We start from the raw sequence: 15680 nt of genomic DNA, 5'->3' as shown, positions 1-15680 counted from the left end.
TGTTGTTATGCAAATAATGTACACATGTGCTTCAAGCATGGAGCTGTAAAATGCATGAGTTCGTACTTTGTGATTATGTCCAAGTAGCTTAAGTGTTGTGAATCCCTCTAGCCAGCAATCTGTGGATGGTTGTGAGTTTGCCTCGCACTTTTCCTGGTTTCCTTCCAGCATGATCCTGGCCTCTGTTGTATAGGTATTCTTGAGTACAGGGTAAAACAATAAATAAATATAAGTGTCTTTGATCCATCCAGCACCATGTCTGTGCTTTGTTTTAGGTGAGAAGCTCTTTATTGTGATGGAGCTGATAGAAGGAGCCCCTCTGGGGGAACATTTCACCTCCCTCAAGGAAAAGGGTGAGACGTTCACAGAAAGCCGCATCTGGAAAATATTCATACAGGTATTAATGGAAGACTTAATATACACCTAGCTGTCCAGTTCCAGCAATATTATGTAAATGACACTTGTAAATGTGACATTACTGGCCAAATCGCTTAATTACTTTCACTGAGAATGGAACGAAAATTAAGTTTGTCAAGAGAAGAGGTGGTCTAACCTCAGGCATCTGAGAATTCACAACTTTTCTAGAGAACTGATCACTTTTTAGGTTGTTTTCAACTTATTTTTTATTTCCAGGTTTAAAGTGGGTGTAAAATAAATAGTTTATCGGCTTCTAAGGCTCTGTGTGGACTCATCCGTTCACCGCGTTACGATTAAGCCAATTTGCCGGTACTTAATATGCTAATCATCCGGCAGATTTGATTAGAAATTATACTTACATGCATATGTGAACTTATTTAAACCTAAATATGACCCAACATGTGAAGGTTACTTAATTCTGGGACTGTTATATACATTATATATGTATATAATACTCCAAGCCTATTTTTAATGTCAAATATATCAAATCTCAGTGACCACAGAGTTACGTCCCTTTGTGATGCAGTCAGCTTTATGGCAAGACACACTGTAGCATCAGTGGGCAAAATTTCACATGGTTCTTTATCTGTAGAATGATGTGGAGGCCAAGGTAGTTAGCATGCCAGTGGTGCAATGAACCAGGGGCCTCTCGCCAGTGCGGTTGCTGTGAGCCAGCTGGCTAAAAATCCTATCCAGCCGTACATGGGAAGGCCTGTCAACAACCTACGGATGGCCATGGGTTTCTCCCTGGCTATGTTCGTTGGCCTCCATCATATAAGTGAAATATTCTTGAGTACAGCGTAAAACACCAATCAGATAAATAAATGAATATAGAATGGTGGCCATTAAAAAAGTAAAATACATTAACTATCCGAAATTTATTTCATAGTATCATTGTGTTTAACGAAGTTGAAAATACCCAAAATCTGATGCAGTATTTTTTAACCACCATGGATTAAGATGGGTAATTAGCTCTACAGATCTGTCAACTGAGGCTGTCATGGTATAAAGGGGCATTCTTTTATTGTCATAGAATTTGATTAATTAGCGTGTCAGCGCAGCACAATGACCCAGGATCCTCTCAAAAATGCTGACATTGTGAGTTCAAGTCTAGGTCGTTTTAGCTTCCTCTCAAGTCATACATGGAAAGGCCTACCAGCAAACTGTGGTTGTCCTTGTATAAGTGGGTATGGCGTAAAACTCAAATCAAATAAATAAATAACTTGAAAACTGCGTATTGGGATGGGTTTTATTCAATTCGGTGCACAGATGTACACGTACAGCACTGTACACTTTGTATGCAAATTTCCTATAGTTGCGCAGTTTTTGTCACAAAAGAGAAACTGGTTTTATTCTTATTTTTGGTGTCAGATGACAAGACTCGGTGGTTAAGCTGTGTCACAGTCCCATTTTAGAGCAGTATAAATTATATGTCACTGCGGAATAAATGCTCTTGAACACACAGAATTAATACTGACAAGCTTCCTGCATTCATACCTGTTGTATTTGTACCTGTGCAGATCCTGCGAGGCCTACGCTACCTGCACAAGGAGAAGAGAATTGTGCACAGAGATCTGACCCCTAACAACATCATGCTGGGCGAGAACGACAGGGTCACCATCAGTGAGTGTCACGATAAACATGCACGTGTAGAAACCTCGCTTTGGACTACAAAGGCGACACCAAGTTTATGTTGTGTTTTCATAGACCCTAAAAATCCAAAAATGGAATAAAAAATAAAACTGAGTATCCACCTTTCTGTTTTGTTCAGTGATTATGGTTATGACTGTCCTGTTTTTCTGGAATTTCCAATCATATAAATATGTCTTGAACAGTAAAAATTGCCATGATAATTTTTGTTTATACCCTCGTCGGACATTGAAAAAAGGATCTGTTCTCCACGTGAAACAATTAAAATTGGTGTGGCCTACTGCATTCTAAGAATGCCATTTGATTTGCGGAGTGACTTTGCTGTTATACCTGATATGGGTTTGTGCCATATGTACAATACATATTCTTGTTGGATGTTTAAATAAATTTATGGGGGCCTTTGTGGCCTAAGGGGTTAGCATGGTAGCATAGCACAATGACCCAGGAGCATCTCACCAATGTTGACACTGTGAGTCCAAGTGCAGCTCATGGTTACTAATTCTTTGTTGGTATGTGGGAAGGTCTGTCAGCAACCTGCGATTGGTTGTAGCCTTCCTGCGGACTCTTTCAGGTTTTCACTGGCTGGCTGCCAGTGTATAAGTAAAATATTCTTGAATACAACATAAAGCACCAATTAAATAAATGTAGTAAATTTAAGCTAACATAAGTTTTTTTTTTTTTTTTTTGCTTCAGCGGACTTTGGGCTGGCCAAACAGAAGAGATCTGACTGCAGTGAGATGACCTCTGTGGTGGGCACCATTTTATACTCCTGGTGAGTCCATTGTGTTTCACTCTTTAGGAGTCCATTGTGGTATTGAGATGTTTTCTCTCAACTATTTTGTAATGGTAAGCAGATATATGTTTATTATCGAAGTGTGATGTAGATAGCTTTGCACCGGTTTTCTTATTCTTTATATTTTAGTTTGAGTGCATTATTTCACACGTCCATGAGAAATTCATGTTATCTTATGTGTTCAAAGTCATGAATTCCAGTCGAGTCTTAATTGATCTGATACTCTGTTTTGAACTTTATCATGATTAAGTGGTAAAATTAAATTATATAAATATACTTTAATAAATGACAATTATGTGATTGTATGCCTGATTCCCGTTGTAGCCCTGAGATTGTGCAGAACTTACCGTATGGAGAGAAGGCGGATATTTGGGCCACAGGATGTATCCTCTACCAGATGTGTACTCTAAAGCCACCCTTCTTGTCCAGCAACATGCTTACACTTGCCACAAAGGTTAGAAGAGTTATTCCCCTTGTCTACCCCACTCAACGAATTTCGGAGGGGGTGGGTGTTGGGGGGTGTTGTTTGCATGCATCTCCTAAACTACTGTGCCAATTTGCATGAAACTTACCAAACATCTTGCCAATTATCTGAACTGGTGCATGCAGAAGTTTCATGGCAGTCTAGTAATTATTGTCATAATGTGCCCCTATTAGAACTTTGCGTTGCAGTGCTTTCCGTGTCTTCAGATTTTGTCCTTGCAATTATTGTCATAATGTGCCCCTATTAGAACTTTGCGTTGCAGTGCTTTCCGTGTCTTCAGATTTTGTCCTTGCAATTATTGTCATAATGTGCCCCTATTAGAACTTTGCGTTGCAGTGCTTTCCGTGTCTTCAGATTTTGTCCTTGCAATTATTGTCATAATGTGCCCCTATTAGAACTTTGCGTTGCAGTGCTTTCCGTGTCTTCAGATTTTGTCCTTGCAATTATTGTCATAATGTGCCCCTATTAGAACATTGCGTTGCAGTGCTTTCCGTGTCTTCAGATTTTGTCCTTGCAATTATTGTCATAATGTGCCCCTATTAGAACTTTGCGTTGCAGTGCTTTCCGTGTCTTCAGATTTTGTCCTTGCAATTATTGTCATAATGTGCCCCTATTAGAACTTTGCGTTGCAGTGCTTTCCGTGTCTTCAGATTTTGTCCTTGCATCTCCTTGTAAACTACTGTGTTGATTTTGATGAAACTTACCATACACCTTTAATTGGAATCAGGTAATTATTGTCATGATTACCTCCATTTAGAACATGACAGTAATGACAGTGCTTTTCTGTGCATTCAGATTTTGTCCGTGCAACTTCGCATATGTCTGCAATTACCATCAGATAATTATTTTATTATCCCCGTTCAGCCACTTTAACAGTGCAGTAATGGATTTTCATGTAGACTGTATACTCTGATTGCTACATTTCTCCATTCAAACTGGATGTACCAGTAGTGCAATCAGTGCACTTCTGATTGCTACATTTCTCCATTCAAACTGGATGTACCAGTAGTGCAATCAGTGCACTTCTGATTGCTACATTTCTCCATGCAAACTGGATGTACCAGTAGTGCAATCAGTGCACTTCTGATTGCTACATTTCTCCATTCAAACTGGATGTACCAATAGTGCAATCAGTGCACTTCTGATTGCTACATTTCTCCATTCAAACTGGATGTACCAGTAGTGCAATCAGTGCACTTCTGATTGCTACATTTCTCCACTCAAACTTGATGTACCAATAGTGCAATCAGTGCACTACTGATTGCTACATTTCTCCATTCAAACTGGATGTACCAGTAGTGCAATCAGTGCACTTCTGATTGCTACATTTCTCCACACAAACTGGATGTACCAGTAGTGCAATCAATGCCCACCACAAATGGCCCATGAAACAACCTGTTTAAAGTCAAACTAAGCAACATGACATCCTGTCATATGGTTAATTTCTTCTATTTGGGGGGATTTTTGGGGATGGGGCTGATACTAAATGTGAGATTAGGCACATTGGCGCGAGATTGGGCACATTGGCGTGAGATTGGGCACATTGGCATGAGATTAGGCACATTGGTGTGAGATTGGGCACATTGGCATGAGATTGGACACATTGGCATGAGATTGGGCACATTGGCATGAGATTGGGCACTTTGGTGTGAGATTGGGCACATTGCCTTGAGATTAGGCACATTGGCGTGAGATTAGGCACATTGGTGTGAGATTGGGCACATTGGCATGAGATTGGGCACATGGCCTTGAGATTGGGCACATTGGCGTGACATTAGGCACATTGCCATGAGATTAGGCATATTGTCATGAGATTGGGCACATTGGCATGAGATTAAGCACATTTGCATGGGATTAGGCACATTGGCATGAAATTGGGCACATTTGCATGAGATTAGGCACATTTGCATGAGATTAGGCACATTTGCATGAGATCAGGCCACTGCACCTAAACCATTTACTACATTTTTGAATCTAGCTCCTGCACAGTGATGTGCTCAGTGCTCTTCATGTACATGTACATAAATCAGTTATTTTGCAGTTTGTGATCTGTTGATTTGTACGTATGCCATTGTAGTTTTTTCCCCTTGTTTCAGATTGTGAATGCTGAGTATGATCCTATACCAGATGGCCTTTACTCAAGTCGTATTGTCAGCACGGTTAAAAGGTAAAGACATTCAACATTTGTCAGGTTATTTCTGTCCCAGAAACTGGTCTTTGATAGGTTAATACTAAGCTAAAGTCCAAACCCAAGTGAACTGAGGCTCTGGCCAACATTCTGTCAGCACGCCTTCAGTAGGCACGAGCAGCCTTCCACCATTAACCTGCTCTAGCCTGGCAAAGTCTTGGGACACACTACTGTTATATCCCTGAAGAACCAGCTGGAATGGTGTCGAATCAGACTTTCAGCCATACAATCCAACCCAGCCTTGAGCATTTAAATTGATCGATCCTTCCACTTTCACTGTTTGTGGGGCCTTGGTGACAATAAGTGGACAAACAGACTTGTGTTGGTTGAAGACCACATGTTTTTCACCAATGTGGTGGGCATATCTGTATGTCATGTGTGGGGTAACTTCATCAGTATCTTGCCATAGGTCAGTCGTTTAATTTGGGCATCACAGTTTCCTCCAGCCCTCCTCCTGGTCCTCAGGCACATGTAGTTACTCAGCCAGTGTTACTTTGTTTGTTCTAGGTGTATCACCTCCTCCCCTGAGGACAGACCAGACATCCTGGAGCTGAGTGGACAGCTGGTGGACATACTCCTGGTCCACATGGACAACATGAGTGTCAACCAGACAGGCTTGGAGAGGAAGCTGGACAGAGAGAGGACAAGAACGCAAAAGTAAGCTTATAGGCCCACTAGCCTAATCACTCCAGTATGTGCTGACATTAGCAACAATTTATCTGTAGGACCATGCTTTTCTTATACGTTGTTTGTTAAGATGTCTTTATTTTTTTGGATTTGTGCTTTACTTTGTACTCAAGAATATTTAACTGATACAACAATGACCAGCATTATGGTGGGAGAAAACCAGACAGAGCCCAGGGGAAACCCACAAGTATCAGCAGGTTGCTGGCAGACCTTCCCACATATGGCCGGAGGGGAAGCCAACATGTGCTGGACTAGAATTCACATCGATCGCATTAGTGAGAGGCTCCCAGGTTATTGTACCATACTGTCACGCTAACCACCTCGGTTACGGAGGCCGTCTTTTTGCTATAAGAGACATATGGTCGCTTGCATATGTGTTATCTTCTGATACCACATACAAGAAATGAAAACATCAATATAGTTTATCACTTTAAACAGAGAGGAGAGATATGTGTAATGCATCATTTCTTGAAGGATGCCAGGTAAACATGTGCAGTGTATAACAGTGTACTGTATGTTAAAAGTATATTGTACATGTGTATGGTGTGAAATTTTTAGCCCTATTAGACCAACTTTTTAGTTACATTTTATATACAAAATACATGTTTTGTATCATTGTTAGCTGTGTTTGTTTCAGGCACTTTTACGAGGCATGCCGTAACATGCAGAACTATCACCGATTGTTTCTGGCCTCACAAGAGAGGTACGACAAACTGGTCAACCTCGCCAGCAGTGGGGGAGGAGCCAGTATGAAGGTGGGTGGAGTTTAGTGACACATCTCAACCATCTCAACTTGACTGAATTGACTGCTTCGGCGGCCTAATGGTTGTAGCATCTGCCTTGAGGTTGGGAGACCTGGGATCAAACCTGGGTCAGGTCACATCAAAAACTTTAAAAATGTTACTTGTTACTGCCTTGCATGGCGCTCAGTTCTGAGAAGCTAGAGCAAGGAAACACGACTGTTTGACCCGGTGTCATTATAATGTGACTGAGCGTGGTGTCATGTCTGGTGTCTTCAGCATGATATTTAAGTGGCGTGAGCACTTTGGCATCATCGACTTGCCCTGCCACAATGTATGGGGACGCACCTAATGACTTGGCGTCACAAGACGGAAAAAATAATGAAGTATGACGTAAAATGCCAAGAATACCTGTGCATACCTGTGCATACCTGTGCATACCTGTACATACATGTACTTGTACATTCAACTTGACTTTGATCGTTTTTTTTTATGATTTTCATGATTTCACATTTGAAGTTGTGTGCAGTGTGTAATTGGTCATTTTCATCATGAACACTGCTGTACGTGTATAGCATGATTTCAAATATGCTTTGGTTTGAGCATGGTAAATGCTTTGCTTCTGCATGGTTATACCTACATGCATATTTTAATACCAATCTAACTGAATTGTGTCGGTGGAAATGCAGGAACATATTGCGTCGAGATGTCAATCACATATCAGTTAAAAAGTTGAGTAAATGCCTCTGAAGAACATTAGACTTAAATTTAATTATTTTTGTGTATAGTTTTCACATTCAATTTTCTATTAAACAAACGTCATTAACTGGTAAGCAGTTCTCACAATTTCTGATACATACATTTGGTCATTCAACCATCTGCACACTCAAAGAACTACAGCATTAAGAAACGCAGGAAGCTAATCACATTATTTGATGTTGCATCTTTCTAAAGGGAAGATTATTTGTTATTGTTTCAGGAATTTGGGCTAATATTATTCTGTTTACACACATTTGTTTTTTTTTTCTAAGGAAAATACACAAACATCAGAAGAGGTTTTTTTCGAGTCAGAAAGCCTGACACGAAAGTTAACGAGAGGTGTTCTGAACAGCCCTACAGCAAGCATCAACAGCTCCATGCTGCGTATAGACGTGGATGACCCGGAAGAACAAACAAACGAACAGGGCTGGATCAGCGATGACGATGATAGCTCCCCCAGCAGTGGCAGTGAAAGCCGAGAAAGCAGCGCAGGTAGTGAGCGCAAAGCAGTGGTGTTGTCCTCAGAGGCACAGAGCACCAATCCTCAGCCCCCGGGAACGCCCAAATCTCGCGAGGCCAGGCAGTCACGAAGACTGCCACACTCACAGTGCCTGGATCAACTCTCAGTGGAAATCCCTAACACAGGTACGCCTTCTGTTCCCATTAGTATTCGTAAAGAGCTGTAAATTCAGTCTGCTTATAAAGCACTGTTTATATGGCGCAATTTGGCGCCACTTAATAAATCAGGAAGGTTTTGAACTTTTGATCTGATTCATTAATTGGTTGATTCCTTGATAATTAACCATTTACATGAACAGTTAGAATAAAACCAAACCAAGGTAACCAGTTACCTGTACATGAGACATTTAATTACCAACTATCACCACACTGTGGTCACCGATCTGATTTTACTGGCCGTAAGTGGGAAGGTCTGGCAGCAGCCTGCGGATGGTCGTGGGTTTCCCCCGGGCACTGCCAGGTTTCCTCCCACCATAATGCTGGCCACCGTCATATAACCGAAATTTTCTTGAGTACGGTGTAAAACACTAATCCAATAAATAAATAAATTTGATATTACTAACTATGCCGTCATCTTTTATTTTGGAAGTCTTCACTTATCGTAAGTGTTTTACTATATTAAACGCTGTGCTGAAGGATTTGTCACTTACATGTGTATCTTATGACAGCATTCAGGTTTATGACTTTGGTTAAAGTGCCAGGAACCAGAAGTACTGCCTCTCCAGACAGAGTTTTGTAGCCTTTATACTTCATTCTGGGGGCTCAGTTGGTTAGCGCGCTAGCGCAGCGTAATGATCCAGGAGCCTCTCACCAGTGCAGTCGCTGTGAGTTGAAGTTCAGATCATGCTCGCTTCCACCCACCATTATGCTGGCCAGCGTCGTATAAGTGAAATATTCTTGAGTATGGCGTAAAATACCAATCAAATAAATAAATAAATGAATAAATACTTCATTCTTAAGCTTCCATTAAACCCCTACCCCTGCCCAGTGTGAAAACTTTCTGTCCGTCCTGTGAGAATTTACCTTACTCATTTAAGGTGCAGATGAAACAAAGCATAATACATGCTGAACCCATCCGTTGTTGTGTCTATTCTCCTGCAGTAAAGTACAGCCGTGACTCTGGTATCAGCTCAGGAGACCCATCCCCCAACAACTGTACCCCGGGGTCTAGTGTAGACCCCACCGTCATGGCACTAACCCACAGACACCTGTACCAGAGGTCACAGAGCGTCACAGCTGTGGATAACCTTGTGCATTGCAGCAGAAAGTCTGCGCGAAGACCAAGTAAGTTCTTTTTGCATCTACATATGTATATCCAGGCCACATGAAGCTTACTTAGTATTAAGTGTAGCCTTTAGCTAAGTAGACTTCATGTCTACATACATTGTCACAGTCAGATGGTTTTTTAGGGTTTAATTATTAGCCAAATGAACTTCATGAAACCAGCCATTGGGCCTCAACTGGATCATGAAACCAGCCACTGGGCCTCAACTGGATCATGAAACCAGCCACTGGGCCCCAGCTGGATCATGAAACCAACCACTGGGCCCCAGCTGGATCATGAAACCAGCCACTGGGCCCCAGCTGGATCATGAAACCAGCCACTGGGGCCCAAGTGGATCATGAATTTTGTTAAAATAAGGTATCCAAGACCTTGAGATGTCGTGGAAAATGTTCTTCATCGTTGATTTTTCAACGTCAAAGTTTGTATTCTATTATATTTGAAATGAACCGATAAATAAATGCACGTTCTTGAAAGCCCTTTGTCTTTCACAGTTGAGAACCTGTTAATTATTATTTCATTGGGCTGAATGTACACAAATTGTGAGAGGTTTTAGTTTGAAGCTGAAACTAAATATTTAGTGTTTTCTGGGAAATTTGCTTTGTGAACACCCTTATAGGATGGCACTAACATGTTTTTAGCACACGTTGAGGAAATCTGAATGGTTTGATTGTTATACATGTAGATTCCGCCACCTTGACGATTTCACCGCGTAAAGTCCGGCAGATCAGTGACCCCATCCTCCAGCTTTTACACCAGCTTCATAAGATTCTCTACATTTCCCAGGTATGTAGATCATGTGTCTATTAAGGAAGTACTTACATGCACTTCACAACTGTCCATCCGATTGACCTCACATTGGTCTATTACTGAGAATTCAAATTCACGGGGCTGTAAATCGAAGAATAGAATAGGTCATAAAATTTTTCTCCCTTTTGTCTTGATCCGAACATTAATTGAGGATATGTACTGCCTTATTGGTGTCTTGTCTGACATGTCTAAAATGAAAGGAATGATCACTTAAAGGTTAGGAGTCATTGGAGCTGTACTTGCTTACTGGATCGGTGCACTTTTGAACAACTGGGCTCTGGTACTTGTATGACCATTATGGCTATTAATCATGGCTCTTTTTCTATACAGAGACTCTGCAGTAGCTTTACATCTACATTCATTATGTAGAAAAGTATAAAAAAAAATATTAAGTTAAATATGATGGAGCCCCTCTCTTCTGAGTCACCCTGAGCCAGAGTGCAATCAGGTTAAGTCGTAATAAGAAATTTGTCGACGTGTTTATATTTCCAAAGGTCCATTTATGGATTTAGCTCTTATGATTGGTAGGCTGCATTAATAACTTTTGCAATCAAATAAGGAATCCTGAAGTGACCAAAGTATAAGTTTTAAGAAACTTTAGAACCATTTTAATACTATACATGTACATGAGACATTGGCCAGATTGGTATTTTCTGTACTGGGACACGTAATGAACTTAATTTACAAGCTATAGCTGAGCATGTTTAAACATTTCCCATCACATCTATGGTTCATATATAAAGCAACACTACATGTGTTTGTCATATCTCTGTCTCTGTCTTCCTGCAGCTACAGGTGTAACAAGTCATTACATAACAAAGGGCTACATGTACATATATACTGTATGTATCCTGACAATTGTCCAGGTCAGGTGACTACATTTGGCACATTTACATGTACATTCTACATAGTGTAATACAATGTACTGAATCAGATGGGTAAAAAGAATGTATGCTTTCTAATGAAGCTAGTTATATATCAGTGAATAGACACCATTCAATTAACAGGAAGTGACACCAAATAGGCTGGAAATACCAACTTGAACCTTGGCATTGCTGCTTATCAGTTTCATTTTTATTTTCTTTTATTTGAAATGTTGGGGGATGGAAGGGGGGTATTTTTGACATCTGAATTCTTGTTTCCATTGCTTTTCCTCTCTACAGCTACCCCCAGTTCTGTGTCCCAACCCACATCGCAGAGCCATTGAGAAGTTCAAGAGAGCCTTATTTGCCCCACAGAGCACTTCTTTTAACCTGAAGACAGAGCTGAAGAAGGTAAGACAGTTGTGTGTGGAGGCAGAGAGGTGTGTGGTGGCAGAGAGAGGCATATGACAGAGAATCAAATTATATCTAGTAATAGAGATGGCTCATATTCAAAGGTGGTAGCCACATGTAGCAGATGAACGGAAACCTTCCCCGAACAGTGGTCTTGTTTTGGAAGTATTCAAATCTCCATGGTTCTTATTGGAACTCTTGTGTTGGGAAATTACATGTAGGTAACTTTTTGTCAAGACGTTTTTTGATCTCAGATTTTCCCACTGTTTGTACACATGGTGCAATAATCTTGAGGTTAAGTATTGGGCTGGTTTCATGAAGCATACTTAATGTTAAGTAGCCCTTATAGCTCAGTACACTCTATATATATCTGCAACACACAATGTCCTGGTATGTGTAGTTAAGGGAAAATGACCCCAGAGCCTTTGAAGGACGTAGTGATGGGGCCATGACTGGGCTCACTGGGCCATTTGACTGCAGTCTTAGATATTCATTGAATGCCACTTGTCTTTCACCAATATGGCACTTGTCTTTCACCAATATGGCACTTGTCTTTAACCAATATGGCACTTGTCTTTCACCAATATGGCACTTGTCTTTAACCAATATGGCACTTGTCTTTCACCAATATGGCACTTGTCTTTCACCAATATGGCATTTGTCTTTCACCAATATGGCACTTGTCTTAACCAATATGGCACTTGTCTTTAACCAATATGGCACTTGTCTTTCACCAATATGGCACTTGTCTTTCACCAATATGGCACTTGTCTTTCACCAATATGGCATTTGTCTTTCACCAATATGGCACTTGTCTTTCACCAATATGTCACTTGTCTTTCACCAATATGTCACTTGACTTTCACCAATATGGCACTTGTCTTTCACAAATGTGGCACTTGTCTTTCACTAATATGGCACTTGTCTTTCACCAGTATGCCACTTGTCTTTCACCAGTATGACTTGCCATTCTTTCGATCAAGTATGTGAACGCTTGTTAGTAACTATACATACTTGCAAGTGGTCAGTAGTGTACCTTGGACAGTCTAGTTTTCTCCACACTTACAACTGGTAGCAAATGTAAGGAAAACTTCTTGGGTATGGCGTTTAACAGAAACCATGCCTGTGTATTCCAGACTGTTGTGCAATACTAATAGACAGGTTTCAACAAGTTCCTCAGAGATCAGATGTGAATGGCTTATGATTTGCTTAGGTCCCATCATTATAATGTTATTGTACATTGGTTAATTTATTTATTTATTTGGTGTTTTAACCCGTACTCAAGAATGTTTCACGTGTACGATGGCAGCTAGCATTATGATGGGAGGGAACCAATCATAGCTCGTGGGAATCACACAACCATCTGCAGGCTGCTGACAGACCTTCCCATGTATGGCCGGAGAGGAAGCCAGCATGAGCACAGTATGTTGAGTAGCTCTAGACCGTGACGTCGTGGGTATATTGTATCATTCAACATCGCTGCATTTTTATTACCTAATTTTGCTTAAGCCAGACTGCTAGGGGGTGTACCTTTCTGCTTTATAAACTTGCATGTGAACAGTTTGGAGTAAGACCCTAACAGAGGTAAATTAACAGGAGTCTGGGTTTCACCTGTAATCTATGACCATTTACCAGCTATCACAGTCTTCACTGCTCTAGTCTTGCTGTCAGTGCTATAGTCTTATTTTAGAACTCTTCACTTATCTCCCATTGGGTTTATCATAAATGTTAAGAGCTTGCTCTATTAAACTTCTCGGTCTGGCCTGTTTACACAGTTACTACAAGGTTCCCGTGACATTATTGACCTAAACTTGGGCTACCTGGAGAAACCTGGAAGAAGAGACACAGCCTCCTCAGAGCCAGGAATAATCAATGCAGACAATCTTGGTGAGTTCAAAGCCTACATATACATGTATGTGTAACTTCACATTTTGTTTTTTCTATCTAAACTTCAAGTTTTACAGGCAAATACATGTAAAGGCCATCAGTTATCAGTTTCGGTGCTGAAACTTACATTTCTTCCATTGTGATGCCATTGTACCTTTCTGGCAAACCTGAAAATCAACATTCAGGCATAATGAGCAATGTAGTCATGAAGTCATGATGAACTTTGAGGTCAAATTCAGGGCTTTGTAGGACGATGTTCACATTGTTTTTACAGGAAATTACTAGCCATCTGGGGGCACCCGTGGCTCAGTTAGTTAGAGCTCTAGCGCTACGTAATGACCCGGGAGCCTCTCACCAAAGCAGTCGCTGTGAGTTCAAGTCCAGCTCATGCTGGCTTCCTCTCCTGCCATTCATGGGAAGGTCTGCCAGCAACCTGCGGATGGTCATGGGTTTCCACCCACCATAATGCTCATAAGTGAAATATTCTTGAGTACAGCATAAAACACCAATCAAATAAACAAATAAAATAACTAGCCATTTGCTTGTATGATGGACTTAAGCACATGTTTTAATAATGGCCATATACATGTATGGTGTGGTCTGTGTAATATTCAGTTAGTGGACTATATATGTGGGACATGAAATGTTTCACCAAAACTACATGCACAAGTATGCATTAAGAGAGGGACATACAGCGATCTTGTTTTCTGTCTCTTCGTCCATCTGTCCCACACAAATTTGTATGGAGCAGTGCCTCTGCAGTTGTAAGGCAAAATGACCAGTGGTTGTGCACTGTCAGGTTCATAGTTTTTTCGACATTTTGATCTGTGTTTAACACTCTTATTTTCCGGGCCTGTGATATTTCAGAGAAAATTTGTGTGGGCCATAATCTCAGCTATTAATTTGGCGGAGAATTCTCAGAAGTCTACCCTTGTGTATATTTTCCAGTCTGCTAATTAGCAAATTTGTGCTGGACATATTTTGACAATTATATGGGCCTACATATAACTCTGGTATGATATGGCACATGTTTCTTAACCTCACACAAATTGTGCAAGACAACCTGTAGTGATGCACTCCCAGATTATTTTTTTCACACTTTGATTTTTTGAGTTGTTGACTCTGCTTGCCCATATAGCAGAGTATAGATATGTCTAGGGTATGATATCATGGCATACATGTAGGATCGTCAAACTCACGTGTTTGCAGTCTCTGATTGCTTTTTTGTTTCCCTTTACAGTGACCAGTAATTATGACCCAGACTACAAAGACGTGGGTATCAGCTACGAGCAGATGCAGCGTATGATTGAGGGTACCCTGGTGGAGAGTGGCTATTACGACATGTCCCCAGCACGAGACAGGATTCAGCCTCTAGGGCCCATAGGCAGGGTCCCATCATTGAGCTCATGAGGGTACCCTGGTGGAGAGTGGCTATTACGACATGTCCCCAGCACGAGACAGGATTCAGCCTCTAGGGCCCATAGGCAGGGTCCCATCATTAAGCTCATGAGGGTACCCTGGTGGAGAGTGGCTATTACGACATGTCCCCAGCACGAGACAGGATTCAGCCTCTAGGGCCCATAGGCAGGGTCCCATCATTAAGCTCATGAGGGTACCCTGGTGGAGAGTGGCTATTACGACATGTCCCCAGCACGAGACAGGATTCCGCCTCTAGGGCCCATAGGCAGGGTCCCATCATTAAGCTCATGAGGGTACCCTGGTGGAGAGTGGCTATTACGACATGTCCCCAGCACGAGACAGGATTCCGCCTCTAGGGCCCATAGGCAGGGTCCCATCATTAAGCTCATGAGGGTACCCTGGTGGAGAGTGGCTATTACGACATGTCCCCAGCACGAGACAGGATTCAGCCTCTAGGGCCCATAGGCAGGGTCCCATCATTAAGCTCATGAGGGTACCCTGGTGGAGAGTGGCTATTACGACATGTCCCCAGCACGAGACAGGATTCAGCCTCTAGGGCCCATAGGCAGGGTCCCATCATTAAGCTCATGAGGGTACCCTGGTGGAGAGTGGCTATTACGACATGTCCCCAGCACGAGACAGGATTCAGCCTCTAGGGCCCATAGGCAGGGTCCCATCATTAAGCTCATGAGGGTACCCTGGTGGAGAGTGGCTGTTAAGACATGTCCCCAGCACGAGACAGGATTCAGCCTCTAGGGCCCATAGGCAGGG

At 41.7% G+C, this 15680-nt stretch overlaps 1 protein-coding gene across 1 annotated transcript in view; it reads left to right on the top strand.

Annotated features, from left to right (window-relative positions):
* LOC135477560 (serine/threonine-protein kinase Nek10-like) overlaps positions 1-14940 on the top strand; it is a 54350-nt gene extending 39410 nt beyond the window's left edge. Inside the window, exons 19-31 of the mRNA XM_064757704.1 lie at positions 276-397; positions 1938-2040; positions 2761-2839; positions 3185-3314; positions 5441-5511; positions 6040-6189; positions 6857-6974; positions 7991-8363; positions 9339-9521; positions 10205-10305; positions 11493-11603; positions 13379-13490; positions 14731-14940. Coding sequence (XP_064613774.1) covers positions 276-397; positions 1938-2040; positions 2761-2839; positions 3185-3314; positions 5441-5511; positions 6040-6189; positions 6857-6974; positions 7991-8363; positions 9339-9521; positions 10205-10305; positions 11493-11603; positions 13379-13490; positions 14731-14900 — 1823 coding nt within the window. The 3' untranslated portion in view covers positions 14901-14940. The remainder of the gene's footprint in view (positions 1-275; positions 398-1937; positions 2041-2760; positions 2840-3184; positions 3315-5440; positions 5512-6039; positions 6190-6856; positions 6975-7990; positions 8364-9338; positions 9522-10204; positions 10306-11492; positions 11604-13378; positions 13491-14730) is intronic.
* The last annotated feature ends 740 nt before the right edge of the window (positions 14941-15680 follow it).

This window comes from Liolophura sinensis, chromosome 11, assembly GCF_032854445.1.
Source record: "Liolophura sinensis isolate JHLJ2023 chromosome 11, CUHK_Ljap_v2, whole genome shotgun sequence".
Classification (NCBI taxonomy): domain Eukaryota; kingdom Metazoa; phylum Mollusca; class Polyplacophora; order Chitonida; family Chitonidae; genus Liolophura; species Liolophura sinensis.
The sequence above is the reverse complement of the archived record's forward strand: the minus strand, read 5'-3'. Positions and strand labels throughout refer to the sequence as shown.